Source organism: Zootoca vivipara, chromosome W (assembly GCF_963506605.1).
Source record: "Zootoca vivipara chromosome W, rZooViv1.1, whole genome shotgun sequence".
In the NCBI taxonomy this organism is placed as follows: Eukaryota; Metazoa; Chordata; class Lepidosauria; order Squamata; family Lacertidae; genus Zootoca; species Zootoca vivipara.
In genome coordinates, this window is record NC_083293.1 from 3,808,698 (window position 1) to 3,835,750 (window position 27,053).

General features: G+C 41.6%; 1 protein-coding gene across 6 annotated transcripts in view; it reads left to right on the top strand.

Annotated features, from left to right (window-relative positions):
• LOC118083814 (HIV Tat-specific factor 1 homolog) overlaps positions 1 to 27,023 on the top strand; it is a 43,518-nt gene extending 16,495 nt beyond the window's left edge. For all 6 annotated transcript variants that reach the window (XM_060270064.1, XM_060270063.1, XM_060270067.1 and 3 more), the window contains 8 exons: positions 14,111 to 14,315; positions 14,720 to 14,767; positions 19,041 to 19,195; positions 19,435 to 19,598; positions 20,454 to 20,553; positions 22,101 to 22,190; positions 22,867 to 23,004; positions 25,506 to 27,023. In XM_060270064.1, the coding sequence (XP_060126047.1) occupies positions 14,111 to 14,315; positions 14,720 to 14,767; positions 19,041 to 19,195; positions 19,435 to 19,598; positions 20,454 to 20,553; positions 22,101 to 22,190; positions 22,867 to 23,004; positions 25,506 to 25,790 (1,185 nt within the window). In that variant the 3' untranslated portion in view covers positions 25,791 to 27,023. The remainder of the gene's footprint in view (positions 1 to 14,110; positions 14,316 to 14,719; positions 14,768 to 19,040; positions 19,196 to 19,434; positions 19,599 to 20,453; positions 20,554 to 22,100; positions 22,191 to 22,866; positions 23,005 to 25,505) is intronic.
• Positions 27,024 to 27,053: the final 30 nt, after the last annotated feature.

The window sequence follows — 27,053 nt, forward strand, 5'->3', positions numbered from 1 at the left end:
ACATCTACATATTCCAACCCTTCAAGGAAGCGCAACCAGGATATTCCAACCCTTCAAGGAAGCGCAACTACATATTCCAACCAGGAAGCGCAAAGAAGAAACTCTTTACAGGAGTTAAATATGGGTTCCGAAATGAAAGATCTTCTCTTGGGACTGAGAAAAGACTTGTCTGAGATGAAAAAAGAAATGAAAGAAATGAATGACAATGCAAAAAAGACAGACCATAAAATAGACTCAATGGGACTAAAAATAGATGAAAACTCTAAAATGATCTCTGATTTGACATGTAAAATGAATGATGTTGTGGTAAAGAATTTAGAACTGTCAAATACGGTACAAGAGTTGAAAGGGAAAATGGTTACTATGGAGGAAGGATTGAGAAAGATGCAGAAGGAGAATAGAGAGAAAAAAGTAGAACTAGAGAAATTAAAAAAAGAAATATCAGACATGAAGGGAACACATGAGGCGGTATTAGACGCAATTTCTATGATTGAAATGCATAGAAAAGAGAATATGTTGAGATTCAGATCTATTCCGGAGGAAACAGGAGAGCATATTGAGCAGAAAATAACAACAGAATTGGCTAAATGGTTGGGAATAGAGGAGGAAGAGATGAAAAAGAGCATAGAAAGATAATTTAGGGTGAAATCTACCTTCACTAGACTAAATAATTTACCGGGAGACTGTCTGGTTACCTTCGGGAATTTAGAAATGAGGGACAGAATATTACAAACTAGCAGCAAGAAAAAATTAAAAATTCAGGAAGCAGATATTATCATTCACAAGATTATTCCACCAAGAATCTTGAAAAAAAGGGACAAGTTTAAACCGTACGTAGAAGCACTACAAAAAAAATCTATTGGACATAGGTGGAAATTTCCGGAGGGAATGTCCTTTTTTTACAAAGGGAAAAGAAGAAAAGAAGAAAGTATAGAACAGTGGACGATTTAGAGAAATTCTGGAGGAAATATAAGGAGGAACTGGGCTTGGTGGGTCCAATGGGGGGAGGGGGGCCAGAAGAGGAGGAAACTCAACAATTGGAGGAGGAAGTAAAAAGCTAAAATCGCATAAGGATCGCGTATAAAAATTCTCATTCCCAATACGTTAATTTTTTTTAAAAGAAAAAATAATAATAAACATAAATAAATAAATAAATAAAGGAAATAAAAGTAATAAAGTTGCAATAAAGTTTATAAGCTAACAAAAGTTTCAAAATGGATTTAAGTGTACTGACTTGGAATGTCAATGGACTAAACGAGAAAAGTAAAAGAAACAAGGTTGAACATATCCTTAAAAAGCAGAAACTTGACTTGATCTGTCTGCAAGAAACACATATCACCGAACAACATGTCCGAATTCTCTCAAACAAAAGGTTAGGAACTGAATTTGTGTCATCAGGGGAAAAAAATGGAGTGGTAATCTATGCGAACCCTATAAAAGGTAAAGGGACCCCTGACCATTAGGTCCAGTCGTGACCGACTCTGGGGTTGCGCGCTCATCTTGCATTATTGGCCGAGGGAGCCGGCGTATAGCTTCCAGGTCATGTGGCCAGCATGACAAAGCCGCTTCTGGCAAACCAGAGCAGCACATGGAAACACCGTTTACCTTCCCGCTGTAGCGGTTCCTATTTATCTACTTGCATTTTGACGTGCTTTCGAACTGCTAGGTTGGCAGGAGCTGGGACCAAGCAAAGGGAGCTCACCCCTTCACAGGGATTCGAACCGCCAACCTTCTGATCAGCAAGCCCTAGGCTCAGTACTTGAACCAAAATTAGTATATAAGGATACACAAGGAAGGGTGGTCGCTATCCAAATCACCGTTTATGGAGAAAAGATAATTGTAATAGGTATCTATGCGCCCAATAAAAAGAAAAGCGAATTCTTCCAAAGCTTAGTACAAAATTTAGGGGAGGCAATTGGGGAAAAAATTATATTACTAGGTGACCAAAATGGGGTAGTTGCATGAGAACTGGATAGATCTAAAAAAGCAGCCAAAAAAACAAACAATTAAAGCTCCCAAAAACCTTTTTCCAATTAATAGATCTGCTAAATCTGGAAGACGCATGGAGAGTTAGGAACCCATTTGAAAGAGATTATACTTACTATTCTTATCCAAATAATTCAGCGGGAAGAATGGATGCTATATGGACAACAAAAGACCTGACATTTAAAGTAGCTGTGGCGGAAATTCAACCTAAGACCATTTCCGATCATAATGCAGTATATGTAAGAATAAAAGGAGGAATGAAAAAAAATAAAAGGTGGAGATTAAATGAAGGATTGTTAAAAAATGGAAAAATTTTGGAAAAGGCAAAAAGGATGTTAAAATAATATTTTGAATTAAATTTAAACAAGGGAACGGATCAAAAAATAGTATGGGATACTAGCAAAGCAGTACTCCGTGGGTTCTTTATCCAACAAAATGTAATCCAGAGGAAACAAAAGGAAAAGAAAAAACAAGACCTATTGGAAGAAATTAGGAAAAAGAAAGGGAAGTATATCAACAACCAGAAAAGGAAGACCTAAAAAGAGATTTGAAAATTCTTCAATCTCAATTCTCAGTGCTAATAAACAAGGAAATTGAAAACAAAATAAAATCAATGAGACAAAACTTTTTCGAATTCGCCAATAAGCCGGGGAAATTATTAGCCTGGCAACTTAAAAAAAGGGAAGCTGAAAGAATTATCAATAGAATAAAATTAGATGAAAAGATAATAACTGATCCAAAAGAAATTGAGGAGAAATTCCTAGAATTTTTAAAAAAATTATACATAAAAGAGGGAGAATCCATACAAGAAATTAAAAAAAAATGGAAAAACATAGTCTGCCCAAAATCCTTAAAAAACAGAAAGAAATGCTGGAAGCGCCAATAACAACTTTTGAAGTCCAATATGCAATTAAAGAAGCCAAAATCGGGAAAACTCCGGGCCCTGATGGGTTCCCTGCTAGTTATTATAAAAATTTTGAGGATATTCTAACAGAACCATTGAAAGATATTATGAACAATATTATGACGGAGGGAGTTATGCCAGATACGTGGAAGGAAAGTTACATATCGGTAATACCAAAACAGGGAACGGACCATCAGGTAATAGCAAATTATAGACCTATTGCACTTCTTAATAATGATTATAAGCTATATGCATACATTTTAGCACAACGAACAAAAAAAGTCCTCTTGAATGTCATTCACGACAATCAGGCGGGCTTTCTCCCAGGTAGGCGCATTTCCAATAACACTAGAAACATCATAAATCTGTTAGAATACCTGGATATAAGGATAGATATTTATCTTGACATTAGAAACTCTTTGCGAACAAATAAGGGAGGAAAAAGAAATTAAGGGCATAACTTTAGGAAAGAGAAGTTATAAACTAAGAGCTTTCGCGGATGATCTTATCATTACTGTGGAGAACCCCAAACAAAGTCTCATCAAAGTTTTGGATATCATAAAAGAATACAGTGCAGTTTCCGGATTCAGATTAAATTACAATAAAACTAAATTATTGGCAAAAAACATGACATTAGCGGAGAAGGAAGAAGTACAAAAAGCTACTCAATTAAACATCTACCCCAGACTAAAATATCTTGGAACAATGCTAACCCCGAAAAACATCAACTTATTTGAAGACAATTATGTAAAGACGTGGGAAGAGATCAAAAGGAATCTTGAAATATGGAGCAGGCTTAGATTATCTTTTTGCGGCAGGATTGCGGTAATTAAAATGAAGGTTTTGCCTAAATTATTGTATTTATTTCAAACCCTGCCGATTATTGGAAAGACTACGATGATCGATAAGTGGCAGAAAGAGGTGTCCAAATTCTTATGGCAAAATAAGAGGCCGAGGGTTAAACACAAGATACTTATTGATCTTCCAGAGAGAGGAGGATTTGGCCTCCCAGACCTTAGGCTTTATTATGAGGCTTCCTGCCTAATATGGATAAAGGACTGGTGCCTGCTAAAAAACGTGGACGTACTAGACCTGGAAGGACACGAAACGAGGTTTGGGTGGCACGCTTATTTAAATTACGGAAAAGGAAAGACACACAAAAAATTCACAAGCCACATAATTAGAAATGCTTTATTTAGAACATGGGACAAATACAAAAGATATCTTGAACCAAAAATCCCAAGATGGATATCTCCAATGGAGGCAATAACACCAAAAAGAGTAAATATGGATAATAATTGGATAACATATAATATGATGATATCAGAAGCGGAAGGACAAATTAAAATTAAAAAATATGAAGACATAAGGGAACATCTCAATACATGGTTGGATTATCATCAACTGAATGAATTATTTAAAAAAGATAAACAGGGTTCCAGATTGAATGTACAAAATTTGAAAAAGAATTATTGAAAAGCAATACAAAACTTATTTCCAAAATGTATAAATTGCTTCTAGATTACGAAGTCATGGTTGAAATGGTCACATCTGCTATGATTAAGTGGGCGCAGGATTGCGGTTATCCAATTACATGTTTAGAATGGGAGAACCTTTGGAAAATCAATATGAAGTTCACGTCGAGCTGCAATATAAGGGAGAACATGTTAAAGATGAATAACAGATGGTACCTCACACCTTCCAGATTATCAAAGATGTACAAAAATATAGCAAACGTTTGCTGGAGGTGTGGTGGTAATGATGGAAACTTATTTCACATGTGGTGGACTTGTGAAATCATTAAGAAATTTTGGAATAAAATCCATGACGAGATACAAAAAATTCTGGGGAGAAACATCCCAAAAAGACCAGAGATTTTCCTATTAAGTATAACATTTCAAAAAGAGATACCATCACAATCAAAAGAAATCTTACTATATGCTCTAGCAGCGGCTCGTTTGGTTATTGTCAAAAACTGGAAAGAAAGAGAGGCCCCAAAAATTATAGACTGGCAGAAAAAATTGCAGGAAATGGCCGAAATGGCACAGCTAACAAATAGTTTGAGAGGAAAAGTCAAGGAAGAATTTGTTAAAAGATGGGATAGATACAAGAAATACGTTAAAAAATACACTGAAGATAAAATTACCATGATAGCGTTTGAGTGAATTGGTAAGGACATAGGTTGATTTATTAGATTTGTGGAAGCTTAAAGAAATAGAATGTGAAAACATACTGAAAGTAGAAACAGTATTGATTGTATATACATTCGATAATGGACGAACAAAAACTAAGCTGCTGATGGTAACAGGAAGTCCAGAGTGTTTTTCTTTTTCGTTTTCTTTTTTTCTTTTTTTTGTTTTTGTTTTTCCCCTTTCAGTCAATTATTTATACAATATGTTTTGTGCCAATATAAGTATCTTTTTTTTTTGAATGAATAATTTTTATTTGGAGCTTATTTTTTTATGTCAAGCTCCCATATACCGGGGTTTGTTTTCTCTTTATTCCTTATTCTTATTTGTTATATGAAAAATGTATATAATATTGTTGTTTGAATGGAAAATAAATAAACATTATTAAAAAAAAAATAGACAGTCCAGAAGGATGTTATGGTTGATGGTGTCAAAAGCCACTGAGAGATCCAGCAGAACTAGGAAACAGCTCTCACCTTTGTCCTTAGCCCGCTGGAGATCATCAACCAGTGCGACCAAGGCAGTTTCAGTCCCATTGTTGTTGTTTAGTCGTTTAGTCGTGTCCGACTCTTCGTGACCCCATGGACCATAGCACGCCAGGCACTCCTGTCCTCCACCGCCTCCCAGAGTTTGGTCAAACTCATGCTCGTAGCTTCGAGAACACTGTCCAACCATCTCGTCCTCTGTCGTCCCCTTCTCCTAGTGCCCTCCATCTTTCCCAACATCAAGGTCTTTTCCAAGGATTCTTCTCTTCTCATGAGGTGGCCAAAGTATTGGAGCCTCAGCTTCACGATCTGTCCTTCCAGTGAGCACTCAGGGCTGTTTTCCTTAAGAATGGATAGGTTTGATCTTCTTGCAGTCCATGGGACTCTCAAGAGTCTCCTCCAGCACCATAATTCAAAAGCATCAATTCTTCGGCGATCAGCCTTCTTTATGGTCCAGCTCTCACTTCCATACATCACTACTGGGAAAACCATAGCTTTAACTATACGGACCTTTGTAGGCAAGGTGATGTCTCTGCTTTTTAAGATGTTGTCTAGGTTTGTCATTGCTTTTCTCCCAAGAAGCAGGCGTCTTTTAATTTCGTGACTGCTGTCACCATCTGCAGTGATCAAGGAGCCCAAGAAAGTAAAATCTCTCACTGCCTCCATTTCTTCCCCTTCTATTTGCCAGGAGGTGATGGGACCAGTGGCCATGATCTTGGTTTTTTTGATGTTGAGCTTCAGACCATATTTTGCACTCTCCTCTTTCACCCTCATTAAAAGGTTCTTTAATTCCTCCTCACTTTCTGCCATCAAGGTTGTGTCATCTGCATATCTGAGGTTGTTGATATTTCTTCCGGCAATCTTAATTCCTGCTTGGGATTCATCTAGTCCAGCCTTTTGCATGATGAATTCTGCATATAAGTTAAATAAGCAGGGAGACAATATACAACCTTGTCGTACTCCTTTCCCAATTTTGAACCAATCAGTTGTTCCATATCCAGTTCTAACTGTAGCTTCTTGTCCCACATAGAGATTTCTCAGGAGACAGATGAGGTGATCAGGCACTCCCATGATGAGGCCTAAATCCCGACTGGAAGGGATACAAATGGTCTGATTCTTCCAGGCGTGCCTGGAGTTGTTCAGCAACAACTCGCTCAATTACTTCGCCCAAGAATGGAAGATTTGAGACTGGGCGATAGTTGGCCATAATGGCCGCATCTAAAGATTTTTTTTAAAAGAAGCGGTTTAATAACCGCTTCTTTCAGCAGGTGTGGGAAGGCTCCCTCACAGAGAGAAGCATTCACCACCCCGCAAAGCCCATCGCCCAGCCCTTCCCGGCTAGCTTTTATAAGCCAGGATGGGCAAGGATCAAGGAGACAGGTGGTTGGTTTTGCTCGTCCAAGCAGCCTGTCCATGTCCTCGGAGGTAACAGAATGGAATTGATCCTACGCAATTTGACTAGACAGGACTCTAGCACTCCCTCACCCCGGCCCTGCTCCCATGGTGGAGTCTACCTCTTCCCAAATCTGAGCGACTATCTGCAAAAAACTTTGCAAAATAATTGCAGATCTGGGCCCGATGGAGCAGATGGTTCCGCTAAATTGGGAATCAGCGTGCGGGAATCAGCGTGTTTTTACATGAGTAGAATGTGTCCTTTTAAATAAAATGCATCTCTGGGTTATTTATGGGACATAGGAATTCGTTCTCCCCCCCCCCCCTTCAAAATATAGTCCGGTGCCCCACAAGGTGTGAGGGATAGTGGACCGCCCCCCTGCTGAAAAAGTTTGCTGACCCTTGGTCTAGAACTCGATTTCTGGCTGAGGGGAGCCCAAGTCCACCATACCTCCCACTGAAATTCATCAAGTGGTGTCTTGGGATACTTTGGGAGGCACAGCAAAAATGCTGCTTTGTCCCAAGAGAACTAAAAATCGGTTCGCGGCATGAGCCCGTGGACGTTGCCTTGGAAACAACCACCCGTGAGTTCAGTGGGGCTTGGGGGAATCAAGATGATCAGGAGCTCGGAGCCAACCATCAGCCAATGGTTTGGAAAAAGAGCTTCAACGAAGAGATCCCGTAAAGGGATTATCGGGTACCAGAGCACGGGCGCCTCGCTCTCTCATGACAAGAGGTCCGCTTTGTGGGTGTGTTAGCCTTAAATAGAAGGGTGGCTTGTGAGCATGCGCACCTGCTTTCTCCTCATCTCTCCCTCATTCCTCCCATATTTCGTATGATAACAGGTTTTTTGTTTTGGCCGCTTCCTGCATGAGCAGAGTCTAGCGCAAAACTAGAATTAGATAGAGGCAGTAGTTCTGCTGTATGCCGCAAGGACTACAAGAAACTTGGAGATAAGGCAATGAAAAAGATCCTTCCATTTGCAACCACATATCGGTGTGAGCAAGCATTTTCTTCCATGTGTTTCATGAAAAAACAAATATAGGAATCGACTCGACATGCGGTCGGATTTCAGAGTGAAAGTTTCAAGTTTGGAACCTAATATTTCAGAAATAATGGGCTCAAAGGACAGATTTATCTCATCTCATTAAGAACTGAAAATTAAAACTAACTGTATACTGATGGAGTACTCTGTTGTAACTGTAAAAAACGTATAAATATAAAATATAAAAAGACTCTTAATTTGGCTCTCACTTTTTAATTTTAGGATTAGGAATTAATGGGGGTCCTTGTCACAATAGCGGCTCGATGAGGGGTCCTCGAGAAAATTTTGTTGGGAACCCCTGGTCTAGATGAGAGCTAACAAACTGAAACTCAATCCAGATAAGAGTGAGGCACTGTTAGTGGGTGATTCCCTGGACCAGATGGCTAGGAGGTCGCCTGCTCTTGATGGGGGTACACTTCCTCTGAAGGAGCAGGTTCGCGGCTTGGGGGTACTCTTGCATCCTTTGCTGTCGCTCGAGGCTCAGGTGGCCTCAGTGGCCCGGAGTGCATTCCATCAGCTTCAGGTGGTCTGTGCTCTGGTAACTTCAAGGTTAGATTACTGCAATGTGTTGTACGTAGGGCTGCCTCAGAAACTTCAGCTAGTGCAGAATTCAGCAGCCACCAGAGCAAGACTGTTTGAGCATATTACACCAATCCTGGTCGGACTGCACTGGCTACCAATTAGTTTCCAGGCCCAATTCAAAGTGCTGGTTTTGACTTAGAATGCCTTAAACTGTTGAGGACCTCAATACCTCAAGGACCGCCTCTTTCCATATGAACCTACCCAGACTCTGAGATCATCTTCTGAGGCCCTCCTTTATGTGCCGCCTCCTTGAGAGGTCCAGAGAGTGGCAACACGAGAACGGGACCTTCTCTGCAGTGGCTCCCCGTCTGTGGAATGCTTTCCCCAGGGACATTCGCCTGGCGCCTTCATTATACACCTTTAGGTGCCAGGCAAAAGTGTTCCTTTTTAACCTTTGGTTGAGCAGATTGACATCTAATATCCTGTACCCTTTTAAAATGTGGCTCTTTTTTGGGGGTGTGTGTTATTGGGTCATTGTTCTTATTTTGTTTTTATATATTGTAATCTATTCTGTGAACTGCCCTGAGACCTCTGGGTATAGGGCGGTATATAAATTCAATAAATAAATAAATAAATAAATAAATAAGCCCAGCAATGCAGTGGTACCTCGGGTTACAAACTCTTCAGGTTACAGACGCTTCAGGTTACAAACTCCGCTAACCCAGAAATAGTACCTCAGGTTAAGAACTTTGCTTCAGGATGAGAACAGAAATCGTGCTCCAGCAGTGCAGCGGTAGCAGGAGGCCCCATTAGCTAAAGTGGTGCTTTAGGTTAAGAACAGTTTCAGGTTAAGAATGGACCTCCGGAACAAATTAAGTTTTTAACCAGAGGTACCACTGTATCTGCAGAGCCAAAGCACACCCCCCGCAGGCCCAGGTCTACTTAGAGCTAGGGTACAGTTAAGGAATTATAATCATAATACAAATAAGTGGTGTTAATGTTAGCCAAGCTTTTTGCTTTGGGGCTGTTCTTAATATTCTCTGAACTGGACTGGTAGTTTTTGCTCTGGTGTGGTTTGCAGTGCAGCAGTTCCTCCCTCCCAGGAAACAATGTATTTTTTGCTCCATAGGATGCACTTTTAAAGGGGAAATCTCTGTGCGTCTTATGGAGCAAATGCCATGGCTCTGGCAGCGGGATCCCTCGGCTGCCGCTGCAGTCCGATCGGAGGGATGCCTCTGCTGCCGAGCCAGTGCCTCTCCAAAACACAGGCTCTGATCCCTGCTCTTGCTAGCAGCAGAGGCAGGCAGCTGCAGAGGCAGGGGCACTCCTTTCGGCCACTCGCCTGCCCCCCCCCCCCGTCGCTGCAGCTGCCCACATATGCCGCTCACAAGAGCAGGGATCGGAGCCTGCTGTCGGGAGAGACACAGCTTGATGCTGTGTCTCTCCCGAATGCAGGCTCCAATCTCTTGAGAGCGTCAGAGGCGGGCAGCATCAGAGGCGGTGGGTGGCGGAGAAAGAGTACCTGAAAGGGCTCCTTTTGGCTGCTGCTCCTTCCCCTGTCCACCTCTGCAGCTGTCCGCCTCTTCCTCTCGCAATAGCAGGGATGAGAGCCTGCAGTCGGGAGAGACACAGCACTATGCTGTGTCTCTACCAAATGCAGGCTCTGATCTCTTGCGAGCTGCAGAGGTGAGCAGCGGCAGAGGTGGACAGACAGAGGGAGAAGCGGCCAAAAGGAGCCCCTTTTTTTGCGTCTGGGGCAGGGAGAGAGGAAGAGCAGCCCGGGGTGGAGGAGATGTTTGACAGGGAGCAGGGACGGAGAGGCGGGCGGCAGCCGCCCGCTGCCCGCCCCTCTTTCCCTGCTCCGTGAAGCATCTCCGCTATCCCGCACCTCCCGCCACATTCAGCGAGAAGCGGGGGACAGCGGAGGGATGCTGCTGGTTGCTCTCCACCACCCCCGTTGCAAAAACAAGCCTGCTTTCGAGGACGGGGTTGGCGGGGAGCAACCAAAAGCATCTCCTCCGCCTCCCCCCACATTCAGCAAGAAAGCCAGTGTCGGAAGGGGGCGGGGGAGGCAGGGGAAGCCGGATTGGTCCCTGCACTGCCGCTCCCTCCTTCGCTCCCTCTCCAGTGCCCCCTCCCAGCTTCCCCCCCCCTGGTTTTCCTCCACTAAAATCGAGGTGTGTCCTGTGGTCCGGTGCGTCCTATGGAGCGAAAAATACGGTACAAATTGGACATCTACTTTTATTTCATGTGGGAAAATTCCATGTAGGCCTGGTCCCCACATTGGCAGAGTTAATTAATGTTTATGTCCAAATTTACTTTGGAGTGGCCTTTGTCCGTTTTGTTTTTTAGTATGTAGATTATAAAACTTACTTTGAAGAAGAAAAACACTACTGTATTTCAAAAAGGTCTTGATTTGCAGTCTATTGACAGCAGTACAGTAATTTCTCTCACAGCTCAGTTGCCACGGCAGCCACTGTGGAGAATTATATTAATGTTTTAGATTGACATGTGCCCTGTGGATGCGAGCTGAATCAGTGATGTGAAATATTTTCAAAGTTTGTTTTGATGCCGTGTAGCTAATGATAATAATTTTATTATTTGTATCCCACCCATCTGACTGTACATGTATTTGTCTTTGAAGAGAACACTTGGTGTTTCATAATTGACTTCAGAATTTTCAGTGAAGTTTGTAAAGAAGAAAGTAATAATAATAATACCGTATATTCCGGCGTATAAAACGACTGGGCGTATAAGACGACCCCCAACTTTTCCAGTCAAAATATAGAGTTTGGGATATACTCGCCGTATAAGAAATACGACCCGGTGTATAAGACGATAAGACGACCCCCAGCATCCTGTTTCCACAGTGCCCAACCTGATGCCCCAGTGAGAAACCCTCAAGCCAGGGCCCCAGCACAGCAGCCCTCTCACCTCCTACGGTGGTTTCCAGCCACTGGGTATTGAGAAGCCTTGCTGCCTCCCAACTGTGGTGGCAGAGTATATCCATTGTAGCTAGTGGCCATAATGATAGCATTACTGTCCACGAATCCTCTTTTAAAGCCTGTAGGAGTGTGAGTTCCATAGTTTTAAGGAAGGGCTGTGTGAAGACTTTATCTGTCCTGAATCTTCCAAGAGGAAGGCGGGTGAGTGAAGCTCTTGGGACTCTCCTACTATGTGTATTAATATGAGTACAATAGTGTCACTCCAAAGCAAATGGAAATAAATAGGGGAAATACTTTTTAATGTTCATTTGATAAAGTAACCTATAAGGCAGGGGTCCCCAGACTACGGCCCGGGGGCCGGATGCGGCCCAATTGGCCTGCCAATCCGGCCCGCGACGACCCCCACCGCCCGCCGCCCGCTCTTACGGCGCGCAGCGCTCTTCCGGGTCGGGAAAAAAGCGCCGAAAATCCGTTGTGCGCATGCGTATGGGCCTCTCCCGACCCGGAAGAGGTCATTTCTGGTGCACTTCCGGGTCGGGGGAGGCCCATACGCATGCGCACAACGGATTTTCGGCGCTTTTTCACCCTGGAAGCGCGCCGCCGCGCCAGTAAGCGCCCGTGCGCATGCGCACGGGTGCGCATGCGCACGGGTGCGCACTCGCCCGCCCGCCGGCCCGCACAGGCACGCGCTCCCCCGTCCTCCGGCCCGCCGCGTGATCGGCGCGGTGGGAACCGGCCCAAACGCCGGTAAGTCGGGGGACCCCTGCTATAAGGAAACACTATTGCGTTATGCTAGGGGTGGCTAATCTGTGGCCTTCCAGATGGTAACTGAATTTTAATTCCCATCAACCCCAAGTAGCATGGCCAGTGCTCAGGGATGAGGAGAGCAGGAGTCCAGCAGCATCTGAAAGGCAACAAGTTAGCCACCTCTGTACAGTATTAAACAATACCATACCCTTTTGAATTTTGTAAGGGGTTGCCCTAATAAGTTTTATAAATAGATAAAATTATAATGAAAAAAAATGCTACAAAGAACAATTTAGAAGGAATAAAAAGATGGCATTGTGTCAGTGTCATATTGTGTTTCAGATATGGTGAAGTACCTGCAAAGAATTGGACAGGTCAGACATAATTTCTCTTCCACCTCCCTTCCCCATTTCCAGTTTCTTGGGAGAGAAACTGTTCTTCACTTTATACATGTGGTTCTGTGCACATAATAACAAAAAGGTAAAGAGCTCTTTCCCCTTTTTAACACCAAGCAGTAGTCTAGGTGAAGAGATTTTTTATTTATCTAGACTTTCTAGCTGTTTTTTGAAATCCTGGCTGTACATTATTTTATGCTGCCTCTGTGCAAGGAAGTTGCTTGCTTTTTAAAAAAATGTTATTGTTCAGGGTGAGTCCTTTAAAAGAGGCCCTGTGGATACAGAGTATACATGTTCCACAGGGCCTCTTTTCAAAGACTCACCCTGTATAAAGCACATTCTATATTTTTCTGTTTGCTGCCTCGGGAATGCTTATTAATATGTGGTCAAAAGTTGTTCATTCAGGATAAATATAAATCATTAGGGACTTAATCTCTTAGATATGCACAGCTGCTGTGGTTCACGAAATGACTTGTACTGATGTACCTATAGCAGCATCCTTATACTTTGTATACCAGCTGGCTGGGACTGATGGCAACTGTAGTGTGAAACAGCTGGAGAGCACCATGTTGGAGAAGGCTGTTATAAAAGATGCATGTTTGTCCTTCTATACCAGGGGTCGGCAAGGTTTACTTCCCCTGGGCCGGTTCACTCAAATGGAGATCCCTCCGTGGGCCGTATCACGTGCGCACCCGCCATTTCCAGCATCTGCATCTATGCAGACACGATTTCCGGCATCTGCACAGGCGTGATTTCCGGCATCTGCACATGTGCAGACACAATTTTCGGCACCACAGAAGCGAGTGCCCACGCTGTGCTAGTTTAGCGCAGCACGCGGGGACTCACAATGCGGGTGGCTTATGGGCCAGTTAAATGACCCCCGTGGGCTGCTTGTGGCCCATGGGCCTTAGGTTGCCTACTCCTGTCCCATACTGCCATTTGCAGTTCCATTATGAAAGGCCTCTGCACCATAATTTAAAAAATAGAACATGGTCATCATGATTTGTTTCAGTGTTTAGATTGGTACATTTATCACATGTAGTAGCTCTGGGGAGCAAGTGGCGCTGTGATCTAAACCACTGAGCCTCTTGGGCTTGCCAATTGCAAGGTCGACAGTTCAAATCTGCATGACAAGGTGAGCTGCCGTTGCTCTGTCCCAGCTCCTGCCAACCTAGCAGTTCGAAAGCATCCCAGTGCAAGTAGATAAATAGGTACTGCTGTGGCAAGAAGGGAAATGGGATTTCCGTGTGCTCTGGCACTCATCACAGTGTCTCGTTGCACCAGAAGCAGTTTAATCATGCTGGCCACATGACCTGGAAAAACTGTTTGCAGACAATCACCAGCTCCCTCAACCTGAAAGCGGAGATGAGTGCCGCACCCCATAGTCAAATTCAACAGGACTTAACCATCCAGGGGTCCTTTACTTTTGCCTTTACCTTTAGCTACCGTAGTAGCTCAGACGGAAACCCTTACCTGTCTCTACTCTGAATTCTCTTTTAGGTTACTGAAGATTTCCTGGCAACGTATCATGCTAACTACGGCTTTCCCACTGAAAGTTCAGATAATTCATCTGCATCTCTTACAAAGACTGAATCTAAAACTCCTAAAGATTCAAAGAATACCAAGATCCAGCAGCCAACAGATCCAAAAGCATCTCAGGCAACAGATCTTAAACAAAGAGGAGAGAAAAGAAAACCTGATGCAGGCAAGGGGCCCCGTTGTGCATGACTTAGAAGTAGTCTGCTGCTCAAGAAGAAATCTCTATTTCTGTGGAGTTGAGCATTAAACATCTTCAGTGGCAATGTTGCATGCATCTTCATACTGAAAGATCTCATTACCATTCAGAAAGACTACTTAATCTCTTCTGAAAGTGTAAATTTTAAAGAATCAAATGACAGGCAACTTTTAATGATTTGTGATCTTTGTTAAAGCTGCATAAATGTGAATATAGGAAGCTGCCCTAGGCCATGTCAGACTGTTTGTCTGTCTAGCCCAATAGTGTCAGCTCTGATTGGCAGCAGTTCTCTATGTTCTCATGTGAATTTCTGTGGTCTCATGTGCTGGTTTAGAACTGCAACATAACTAATCTAATCATGATCTGCTCCTTAGGATGGTTTCATGTTGAAGAACAGAGAAACACAAATGTATATGTGACAGGTAAGAAAAAAACTTTTGGCATTTGCAGATTGCTGAAGATGCAAGATGCATTGGGAAGCATATATGAAAGTCAAACCTTATGGTTAGGAAGACAGATGTATCTGAATATACTTTTAAAATATATTATTTTACTTTGGATTGCATAAAAGCTTTGCAATGGAACAAAATATTTCTGAAAGTTGAAGAAGAGAAAAATGATGGAATTTTATTCAGGATTTTAATACAGTTTAGCTGGCTGGCATATAGGCAAAAAGAGAAAGGCACTAAAACGATACCACCAGGGAAATCTTAGGTGGATAACGCTAACAACAAAATAACCTATTAGAAACTGGGTTCTGTGTGTATATTATATTTTTCGCTCCATAGGACGCACCTAGTTTTTAGAGGAGGAAAACAAGAAAAATATATATTTTGCTTTCTTAAATTGTCCTAGGCATACCAGCCAACACCTAGAGGCCTAGGTGCCTCCCCCCCCATTAAATATTCGAGGAAGCTGCTTTTGCAAAGGGAGAAAGCTCCATTTTTTAAAGAATCAGCTCAAAGTTATGCAGCTTTTTTTGCAAATGGGAAAAGCCCCATTTTTTGGGGGGGAGGGGTCAGCTCACAGTTGTGCATCTTTTTTGCAAAGGGGGAAAGCTCATTTTTTAAGGATCAGCTCAAAGTTGTTGAGTTTCCTTGCAAGGGGGGGAAATCCTGTTTTTATGGGGTTCAACTCACAGTTCTGCAGCTTCTCTAGGAGGAGGCAGTCAAGGAGGAGGCAGTACATTCTTGAGATAACCTTATTGTTGTTGTTCAGCAGGTCTTTTTCTAGTCTAGAAGGTTCTTGATTAAACCCTTTTTTTTGTCCTGATTAAATGTTTCATGTAGTTGATGGTAGTCTAGCCAACTTGTTAAGTAGTTTTTAATTTCTTCATACCCTTTTAATTTGACTTGGTTGCCTTCAAATATTAGTAACGATTTGTATGTTATCCAATTATCTTTCATATTCTTTTTCTTTACCGCCTTGGCCTCTACCGGGGAGATCCAAAGCGGTGTTTTTGGCTCCAACAGGTCTCTGTATTTTGCCCACACCTTAAACAGTGAGCCTCTTATTATATGGTTAGTAAATCCCTTATGGGCTTTAGTCTTATCATAGTTCAGGTAGGCATGCCACCCGAATCTTAGGTCATGTCCCTCTATATCCAGGAATTCTGTTTTTTTGGAGTTGAAACCATTCTTTTAACCATGAAAGGCATGCAGCCTCATAATATAACTTTAGGTCCTGGAGGCCAAATCCCCCCTTTCATTTATATCGATTAGTAGGGTATGATTTATCCTTGGCCTTGACCCTTGCCATATAAATTTTGAAATTTCTTTCTGCCATGTTGTTATGCAGCCTGTGCCTCTTAAAATTGGTATATTTTGAAACACAAACATAATTTTTGGCAAAACATTCATTTTTATCGCCGAAATGCGTCCCCAGAAAGATAACTTTAATTTACTCCAAATCTCCATGTTCCTTTTTATTTCTAACCACGTTTTTATGTAGTTGTCCTGGTAAAGATTAATATTTTTCGGAACAAAAAAACAACAACCCATTCCAGTAGCACCTTAGAGACCAACTAAGTTTGTCATAGGTATGAGCTTTCATGTGCATGCACACTTCTTCAGATACACTGAAACAGAAGTCACCAGACCCTATGTATAGTCAGAGGGTGGGGAGGGGTATTACTCAGAAGGGTGGTGGGAATGGGTGATTGGCTGATAGGAGTGGTAAACCTGTTGATGATTGTTAACGACTGTTAATGACTACAATTGGTCTTGCAGGAAAAAGCAAGGGGCGAGGTGCTAAAAATAGCTTTATCATGTATAATGAGAATAATAAGAATCCAGTGTCCTTATTCAGACCAGGTCTCTCCATGGTTTTAAGCTTGGTAATGAGTTGAAGAAGTGTGCATGCACACGAAAGCATATACCTATGACAAACTTAGTTGGTCTCTAAGGTGCTACTGGAAGAATTTTTTTTATTTTGTTTTGACTATGTCAGACCAACACGGCTACCTATCTGTAACTAATATTTTTCGGAGTTAGCCATATCCCAAGGTATTTCATTTTTTTACAAAACTGTGTTCTTCTTTTTCTCCTGTTGACAAGTTCTTAGCCATAAGTTTAGTCTTTTAGTTGTTCAATTTGAAGCCCGCCACCTTCCCATAATTATTTATTATTTCTAGTATTTTAATTATACTCTATTTTGGGTTCTCCATAGCAATTATCAAGTCATCAGCAAACGCCCATAGTTTATATATCCTATTTCCGAGTCTTATCCCTTTGATCTGCTCTTCCTCTCCTCTCCTCAGAGAGGAGACATTTCTTCTTACTTTTTAGGAGGAAAAAAGTGTGTCTTATGGAGTGAAAAATACAGTATTTGAGATACACGTAACAGAAATTATTACGAAGTTATTTATGCTGAAATGTGTGAATTTTTTTTGTCAGCCTTCTGCCTTCTCCATTGCCTTTTTGCTTAACTATAATTGAGAGCCATACTTTGTCCATTTAGTGGTGATGTGGATACTACTGACTCTTAGGCAAGTGGGACCTGCAACCATACCTGCCAAGTCCGGGTCATAAATATCCGGGATCGGCAGCGCGCGCATGACCGGAAGTTGCGTGACGCAACTTCCGGTGGCGCTTCGCCCTTCTATGGGCACCAGAAAATGGCGGCGCCAGCGCCGGAAGTCGCTTCCGTGCATGACTGGAAACACGTAAAAGCGACTTCCGGCGCCGGCACCGCCATTTTCTGATGCCCATAGAAGGGCAAAGTGCCACCGGAAGTCGCGTCACACAACTTCCGGTCGTGCGCGGAAGCGACTTCCGGCGCCGCCGGCGCCATTTTCTGGTGCCCATAGAAGGGCAAGCGGCACCAGAAAAATGGCCGGGTAATTAGGGTTGCTAACAATTGCATTCTCCTCCACTCATAGCTGCCAAGTATCCCGAATTAAGGGACAATACCGGGATTTTTCGCTAAACGGGAGACCGCCGAGAAACGGTAAGAAAAAAGGGGTTTTCCCGGCGGATACGGGATACTTGGCAGCTATGCCTGCAACTGCCAACAAATCCCTTTTTAACCCAAGTTAAAAAGCTACCTTATAGCAAGTCAGGCCATTGGTCCATCCAACAGAAAAATGCCTACGCTGCCAGTGGCCCTCTAGGTTTCTGAATAGCCTTTCCCAGCCCTACGGTATCTGGGGATGCCAGGGGTTGAATCTGGGACCTTCTGCATACAAAGCATGTGAATAATGGCCCCTTTCTGTAGTTCAACACGTGCAAACTGCTTACAATTTTCTAAGCACTAAGGATATTAAAAGCTAAGATAGTTGCTGCCTGCAGGCTTACAATCTTACATATTTCTGTTGAAATACAAAAAAGTATAAAAAAATTCCTTCAGTAGCACCTTAAAGACCAACTAAGTTTTTATTTTGGTATGAGCTTTCGTGTGCATGCACACTTCTTCTGAAGAAGTGTGCATGCACACGAAAGCTCATACCAAAATAAAAACTTAGTTGGTCTTTAAGGTGCTACTGAAGGAATTTTTTTATTTTACTTCGATCCAGACCAACACGGCTACCTACCTGTATACAAAAAAGTATATACATTAATGAACTGGGGAAATAAAAGGAAAGCAGGCGTGGAAGAGCTATGCTTTAGCAGCCGTTGCATGGGACCAGATTGATCTCTCTCTTGCTCCAGATCTCTCGGTCAGTAGCAGAGGCCTGACTGTGTCTCTCTTTAGCTCTGCATCCCTGATGCAGTTCTCCAGCTTACGTCAGTTGTCCACAAAACCTTTTTTGTGGCACTGAAACAAGAGGACTGTGACTCCTTTTCTTCCTAGTACCCCGCTCCTGCAACTTCTGCTCCTGTCTGTTCCTGAATGTGCCCAAGCAGAGTTGATGTTTGAAGTTCCAGGTGGTTTCCATGGATTCATTCTGGAAGGCTCCTCTGGGTCAGGATCGTCAGATTTCAACTCTGGAAAAGGCAGAGTAAGGGAGAGTGAGCTCTGCTTTAATTAAAACAATTCACTGCATGGCACATACTTTGGAATCTTCCACTGTGTTCTTAGGTCCAAAAGCCAGGAGATAATGCCAGAAAGTGTGTGAGTAGGGAAGACTAAAGGTACATTAAAGAACACCAGGAACCTTGTGATGAGTTAGAATCCTCTATTCGATTCTTCTGTTAAAATCGATTTTGTGAAGTTAGCAGGAAAATTTCTTGCATTTGTTTAAATTTATTTCCACAGGTTTACCACCAGACATTACAAAAGATGAGTTTGCGCAGGTTATGTCAAAATGTGGTATTGTTATGCGTGATCCGCAAACAGAGGAGCCTAAAATTAAACTTTACAAAGACAAAGAAGGAACTCTTAAAGGAGATGGGCTCTGCTGCTACTTAAAGGTTAGTTGTATGCTTCAGTTATACTTTCACGATGATGATTTCAATCTTTCACTTGTCTCTTTGTTCCTTTGAACTTTATTTTTATTTTGAGCAGTCACTGGGACTTCAAGGTAGCTTATTATGGTAATATTTTTTTTTTGGTAAGTTTTACCTCTTTACAAGCCAGACTTTGTTGTTTAGGTGAAAGGTAAGAGTCCTGAAATCTGAATTACCTCTTCTATTTTTATTTTTAATAATAGAGAGAATCTGTTGAACTAGCATTAAAACTATTGGATGAAAATGAAATTAGAGGCTACAAATTGCATGTGAAAGTTGCACAGTTTCAACCGAAGGGGGAGTACGATGCCAGCAAGAAGAAGAAGAAATGCAAAGACTACAAGAAGAAGCTGTCTCAACAACAAAAGTGTGTAGTTATTTCTGTAAATAACATTGGCTTTTCTAGTACTAGGAGGAAAGATGCAGGCTAAAACCTGAGATCTAAAAATATGTCATTCATTTTAACCAGTGAAACAAAGTTTCTAAACTGCCTGGCACACCTTGCAGTTGGCTGTTACACCTTTTATGATTTGTAAACTTCAGAATATTTTGTTGATACTGAGTGTGCTGTTGTTTAAAGCTATGTCCAGGCTTATCTTTGTATTAAGTACAGTAAGCCTGCAGCTATACATGCTTGGCAAAGAAAGAAAGAAGAAGAATTGCAAAAATGAAAAGTGAGGTGGATGTCCGGGGGGAAATGCTTTGACAGTTGCACCCGGCCTTGCATCCAGTGCATGACTATACGTGATACTGGCTTTAGGTGCGATCTCCGGAATGTAGCCTCCACGTAAATTGAGGGCTTACTCTAGTGGTGTGACATTTTTACCACAGTTTTTTTTTTTTACAGCAGCTGCCTGATACCTTTATCTCAAAAGCTGCTCCAAATTTCACAAGGGACTAGTTTCAAACTAAATATATACTGCTGGTGCAATCCTTTGCATGTCTACCCAGAAGTAAGTACTACTGAGTTCAAGTGGGGCTTAGCCCGAGGTGAGTGAGTATGGGATTGCAGCCTTCCATAAATTACCAGAGACTTAAATCAGGTGGTTTACCAATAATTTTTCAGATTCAGGTTGCTAGCTTCATTATGTGGTATGAAATAATTGCCAGTGCTGAAACCTTGAGTTAAGAAATATCAAATTTAATGGGGGTTTTTTCAACAAACTCTTATAGAAACTGAAGAGATCAGCCCCAACCCCTTACTATTGCTTCATTTCATTAGACTGCTTGATTGGAGACCGGAGAAGAAAGATGGCAGTGTTCGAATGCGGCACGAGCGTGTTATCATTATCAGGAACATGTTCCACCCAAGTGATTTTGAGGTAGGGAAGCACATTCTCCCACCCCTTGCTGTTTTAATGTAAGGCACAAGAGCTGGGAATGGCAAGTGCAGGTGGTCATGCTAGGAAAAGAATATAAAGTGAAACTGCAGCATGCCTTTTAGGACCAACTAAAAAGCAGTGAGCAATCTTTAGTTTACCAGAACTTCGCTTCAGCCTAGATATTGATCAGGAAGGAAAAAAGAAGGGACAAGTAATGAATAACTGCTGGCATCTATATTTTTAAAGTGGGAATGACTATTATTGCTTCACCTCAGCCTGATGTGCTGCAACCTGTTTGCACAGGGCATGGCCTAGCCTGCACAGCCCCTTCTCGATTCCATCTTTAGACTATAGTAGATTGCATTTTTGAGTTATGCCTCATTTTTCCTCCTCTGTTTTAATGGGTGAGATTGGATAACATTCTAGACCAGTGTTTCCCAAATTTGGATCTCCAGCTGTGTGTGGACTACAACACCCATCATCTGCAGCCAGCAGGACCAGTGGTCAGGGATGATGAGAACTGTAGTTCAAAAATGGCTGCAGACCCAAGTTTGGGAAATACTGTTTTAGACCAAGAAAAAGAGTTCAGGTGAGAGCTTGCTTATTGCTTTGCAACCATTTAGTTGGTGTAATAAAGGGATTGTACAACTGTTGCTATATACAAACCTTTATAAAACTATCTTAAGAGAAATTACTATTCCCACTAAAGCTTTACTATGTCTACATTAAATGGGATTCTTAAAAAACAAATGCATGAGTTCAAAATTTCACAACCTGATTTTATGTCCGTGGTATTGCAATGTAACTGACTGCGATTTCACTCTGACTCTTGTAATTTGACTATGGCTTTAAAGATGTAGTCGAAATAAAAAAATAATAAATAGTCCAGTAGCACCTTAGAGACCAACTAAGTTTGTTCTAGGTATAAGCTTTTGTGTGCATGCACACTTCTTCAGATACGTGATAGATATCTGAAGAAGTGAAAGTTTATACCTAGAACAAACTTAGTTGGTCTCTAAGGTGCTACTGGACAATTTTTTAATTTTTAATTTTGACTGCGTCAGACCAGCACACCTACCTACCTGAATTTAAAGATGTAGTTCTTTTAATTCTAAGAAAAAATTGTAAAAGGATATTTTATTTCATGTATACTTTGTTCATTTATACTACCTGTTCTTTTTCACATGGGAAACGCAGTAGTTTTCTGGGGGTTTTCCTGTTGTTATTCTGTCCCTCACAGCTACAATAAACCTACCATTAAAATTATGGACTGGTCATTTCTTCGTCAGAGGGCAAACGGGTAAATTTAGCAGGGGATTAAATACACAGTAGCATTCTGCCCTGTAAGGAAGAGGTTTTCCTTTTGGAGTTATGCTTTGAGCATCAGATGAATATGGAACCCAATTTCAATTATACACATTAAACAGTTTGGCCAGGATTGGCTTAGTGTCTCAGGATGGTATAGCCAGCATGTGGAAATTCTCGTTTCTGAAGCAATGTTGGAAAACGCTTTTAAGACGTAATCTTATAACTGGATTTTTTTGCAGGAAGATCCTTTAGTGCTAAATGAGATAAGAGAAGATCTTCGGACAGAATGTGAAAAGTTTCGACAAGTAAAGAAAGTCATTCTATTTGATGTAGGTAATTTTACACGATCGTAGTTGTTAGCCGAATGTAGCTTAAATTGTATTCAGTGTTAAATATTTTTCTTTTTTCTTTTGAGAAACTGTTTTAGAAGCAGTTTAGATTAACTGCCAGATACATTTAAGTTTCTTGGATTTAAAATGCTTCACTTTATTAATAAATGGCCCCCATCCTCCCGAGGAGCTCAGGGTGGTAATCCTCTGTCGCCTTCCTCTCCTCTTGATTCTCATAGCACCCCTGCAAGGTAGGTTAGATTGAGAGATGTGGAACAAGGTCACCAAGAGACCATTGTGTCTGAACAGGGAATGGATTCTAGGTCTTCCAGGTAGAAAATCTATTATTCCGTCTAGTACACCATACTAGACAGTCAGATAGTCAGTGAAGATGGTTCCTTGCAAGAATGTGTTTAAGCAGCTATAGAATTCTGATGTTGATACTGCCATTGTAAGTATATAGGCTGACAAATATTTAAGATATTTAGGAATATGGTGTGATGATAGCTATCTCGTAATGACTTCAGAGTTTATTTCTGGAAGTGATTCTCTGGTACCATGGTATTTTTATAGTTTTCTTGAAGTCCCAGAAGTCTTCTAAAATCTGTAATTCTGTTTAAGCGTATAAAGGCCTAGATTGGATTTGATAGACTCTGGTTCTCTTTTGTTTTTATAGAGGCACCCAGATGGTGTTGCTTCTGTGTCATTTAAAGAAGCAGAAGAAGGAGATGTCTGCAAACAGGCACTCGACGGGCGATGGTTTGGTGGACGTCAGCTCTCTGTGGAGACATGGGATGGTGTAACAGATTATCAGGTGTGTCTCTTTCAGCTGTTTGAGAGATATTTGAAGCTATGTGTGTACATGAAGCATGACATAGAGGCTGCTTTCAGGAACCTTACTGCAGGTTAGAAACCAACACATCCCCTCTGGCAGGCTAGCCCAGGATGAAAGCTCTGGATCTCAGGCATTCATAATCACAACGGAGAATTGGAGATTTGAGTACTTTATATTTTCAAAGTGCTTTCTCACTTTACGTTTTGCTCTGCAGTCATGATTCCAATAAGAATTTTGGTTCACGGGAAAAGAGCACTGAGGGTACCTAGGAGTGACCCCTTTTTGAAGTGGTGCAGCAAAGCATGTCCCTTTTAACCCATAACAAAAAAATATATGTCACCTTAAATTTAGCCTGTGGCATAACATGCTGTTACATTCTCCCCTCATCCCCTGGGCTGGTCCAGCTTATTACTATTAATGCAGAGCTTTCCATATACAGTGTGGGGGGAAAGTATTTAATCCCCTGCTAAATTTGCCCGTTTGCCCTCTGACGAAGAAATGATTGGTCCATAATTTTAATGGTAGGTTTATTGTAGCTGTGAGAGACAGAATAACAACAGGAAAAACCCCAGAAACCCAGAAGACAAAAGTCAGAGATTGATGTGCATTATATTGAGTGAAATAAGTATTTGATCCCCTATCAACCAGCCAGGTGTCAGGCTACCTGGTATCTTGTCAACAGAAGCAATCAATCCAGCAGATTCCAAAGTAGCCACCATGACCAAGACCAAAGAGCTGTCCAAGGATGTCAGACACAAGATTGTAGACCTGCACAAGGCTGGACTGGGCAGCTTGGTGAGAAGGTGACAACAGTTGGTGCAATAATTCGCAAATGGAAGAAACACAAAATAACTGTCAACCTCCCTCGGTCTGGGGCTCCATGCAAGATCTCATCTCGTGGAGTTGCAATGGTCAGGAGAACAATGATGAAGCAGCCCAGAACTACATGGGGAGAACTTGTCAATGATCTCAGGGCAGCTGGGACCATAGTCACCATGAAAACAGTTGGTAACACACTATGCCATGAAGGACTGAGATCTTGCAGAGCCCGCAAGGTCCCCTTGCTCAAGACAGCACATGTACAGGCCTGTCTGCAGTTTGCACATCTGAATGACCCAGAGGAGAACTGGGTGAAAGTGTTGTGGTCAGATGAGACCAAAATCGAGCTTTTTGGCATCAACTCAACTCGCCGTGTTTGGAGGAGGAGGAATGCTGCCTACAACCCCAAGAACACCATCCCCACTGTCAAACACGGAGGGGGACATATTATGCTTTGGGGGTGTTTTTCTGCTAAGGGGACAGGACACCTTCATCGCATCAAAGGGACGATGGACGGGACCATGTATCGTCAAATCTTGGGTGAGCACCTCCTTCCCTCAGCCAGGGCATTGAAAATGGGTTGAGAATGGGTATTCCAGCATGACAGTGACCCAAAACACAGGGCCAAGGCAACAAAGAAGTGGCTCAAGAAGAAGCTCATTAAGGTCCTGGAGTGGCCTAGCCAGTCTCCAGACCTTAATCCTATCGAAAATCTGTGGAGGGAGCTGAAGGTTTGAGTAGCTACACATCAGCCTTGAAATCTTACTGACTTGGAGAGGATCTGCAAAGAGGAGTGGGACAAAATACCTCCCGAGATGTGTGCAAACCTGGTGGCCACCTACAAGAAATGTCTGACCTCTGTAATTGCCAACAAGGGTTTTGCCACCAAGTACTAAGTCATCTTTTGCAAAGGGATCAAATACTTATTTCACTCATTATAATGCACATCAATCTCTGACTTTTGTCTTCTGGGTTTCTGGGGTTTTCCCTGTTGTTATTCTGTCTCTCACAGCTACAATAAACCTACCATTAAAATTATGGACTGATCATTTCTTCGTCAGAGGGCAAATGGGTAAATTTAGCAGGGGATCTAGGATTGCAATCTAAATTGAGTTGGATCCCAATTCGTCATTTTTAATTTTTATTAATTTGTTTTTGCTTGTTTAGTTTACTGTTTTTAATACCATCATATAGAAGATTATTAGACATCTTAAACTGAGATTAGGATGGGTACAAATATTTATTCTGTGAACTTGAGATGAAGTGCGGTATATAAATGTAATAAATAAGAGTTTTAAAAATCTGGTCTTTCTTATGGGTCATACATTTTATGTGATACTCACCTGAATTTAGATCTGATATTTAAAGCTTTGTATACAGAAGACATTGAAACCTAGGTCTGCCTCACACTTAAATCCACTTAGGCTTTCAGCAGCCTTAAGTCTTCTTGTACTGTTTGTTCATAAGAGTTTTCTCTCTGTGTGTTTTTAGTGCAGTTTCTTTACTTTAGGTTTGGGGGGCATTCCCACAATATAAATGTAATACTTAACATAGGTTTTGGTTAGGTTTCTGAAGCTTTGATTATTAAGTCACAAGCAAAAAGCTCCCCCGCCCCCTTTTTGGCACAAAACATTTACATATACTTTCATATGTGAACGCAGGTCGAGGAGACTTCAAGAGAAAGGGAAGAGAGACTGAAGGGTTGGCAGAAGTTTTTAGGTGATCCAAATACAGAAATGCCGAAAACAGCATCTGACGCAGATTCTTCGGAAGCTGGTGTCCAGCTCCCAGAAGGAGTTCAGCCATCTAAAGATAATAGTGCATCTGAGGGTGGCCCAAAGGGTGAAGCATCTGAGAGAGGAGATAATGACGAGGGTACCAACGAAGATGTCACAGCATCCACAGACAGCAGCGTTGCAGGCAGTGACGAGGAAGCAGAGACATAATGTCTTTAACTCATTTGTAAAAGCATGTATGTAGGGTAACCTTTAGACCTCTCTTATCCTGTGCTTCGAAGCAACTGCAGGCAGCATTCAAATGAATATATATGCATTACCCTGTTAAGATATCATCAGTGTGTTTTTGAGGTGTTTCATTAAAAGCAGCATTTAATGATCATATGCTGCTGCTGTCCAAGCTGTGTGTATGTGTCCATAAGTTGCCAAGAACCTGCTGAACTGACCAGCTGTCTTACATTATACCTTTGCTTTTGTCAGTGTTCAAAGTCCATCATTGTAAGCAGGTACAAACTTGCAGTTCCTATTAACTATACAATGACCTTTAGAATTACAGAGGTATGAATGTTTTTAATTTTTTTGCTCACAGTTTCCTAAATGCCCCAATCTTTGGGTGATACAGTACTTTTTGGATGAGCTGGCTTTCCTGATACTATGCACTTTTAAAATAACAGATCACTCAGAATACATTACAGTATTGGCACCCTGTACATGTAGCTGGGGAGTGCAAAAAATAATGTATCACCTGCAATTAATAAAGATAAATCTTCTGAAAGTACTCTCCTGGGATGCAATGTTTTAGATGACTGAAGTTCCCCATTCATTTTAAATCCTGATTAGATTAGATGGCAAATAGGAAAGATGTGTAAAAAAGACTAACATCTCTGTTTAAAATTTTTTGATGATAAATTCATATTGGAAACAAAGCGAGAGCTTCTGTGGTGGAAGTGTGATTCTTTGCTTCATATTAATGTGTTCAAATGTAGTTTGGTTTCAGGCATTTGTCAAGGGCGATGAACATATAGTGCCTGTTCTCTTTGTATACTTGGTTTTACTACAGGAGACTACAAACAAAGTTGTTTTGCGATTCCCTCTCAAAATTGTGGCTCAGATTTTTAAAGACAGATGTTTGTTTACAGATGCAAACCATTCAGAACTAGCAAACATTTGTGTTTTGGTTTTAAATGTACCTGATTTCCAAATGTTGTATATAAAATTATTTTCCAATATCATTTTTAACAAGATCTATCAAATCAACTGCACTAAAAACCACCAAACTGTTACTATTTTTAAGCTCAATTCATACATAATGAGGAACCATGAACTTCTGTGATGAGAATGAGAAGCAGTGGGCTTCTTCCTCTTAATGTTTATCATACCTGTTTTGTATTTGGGAATAGGGGATTATGTTTTTAAAATTAAAGAGAGATTAAATTTGCATCACATTTGGACTGTTTGCTTGCTTGAACTTGC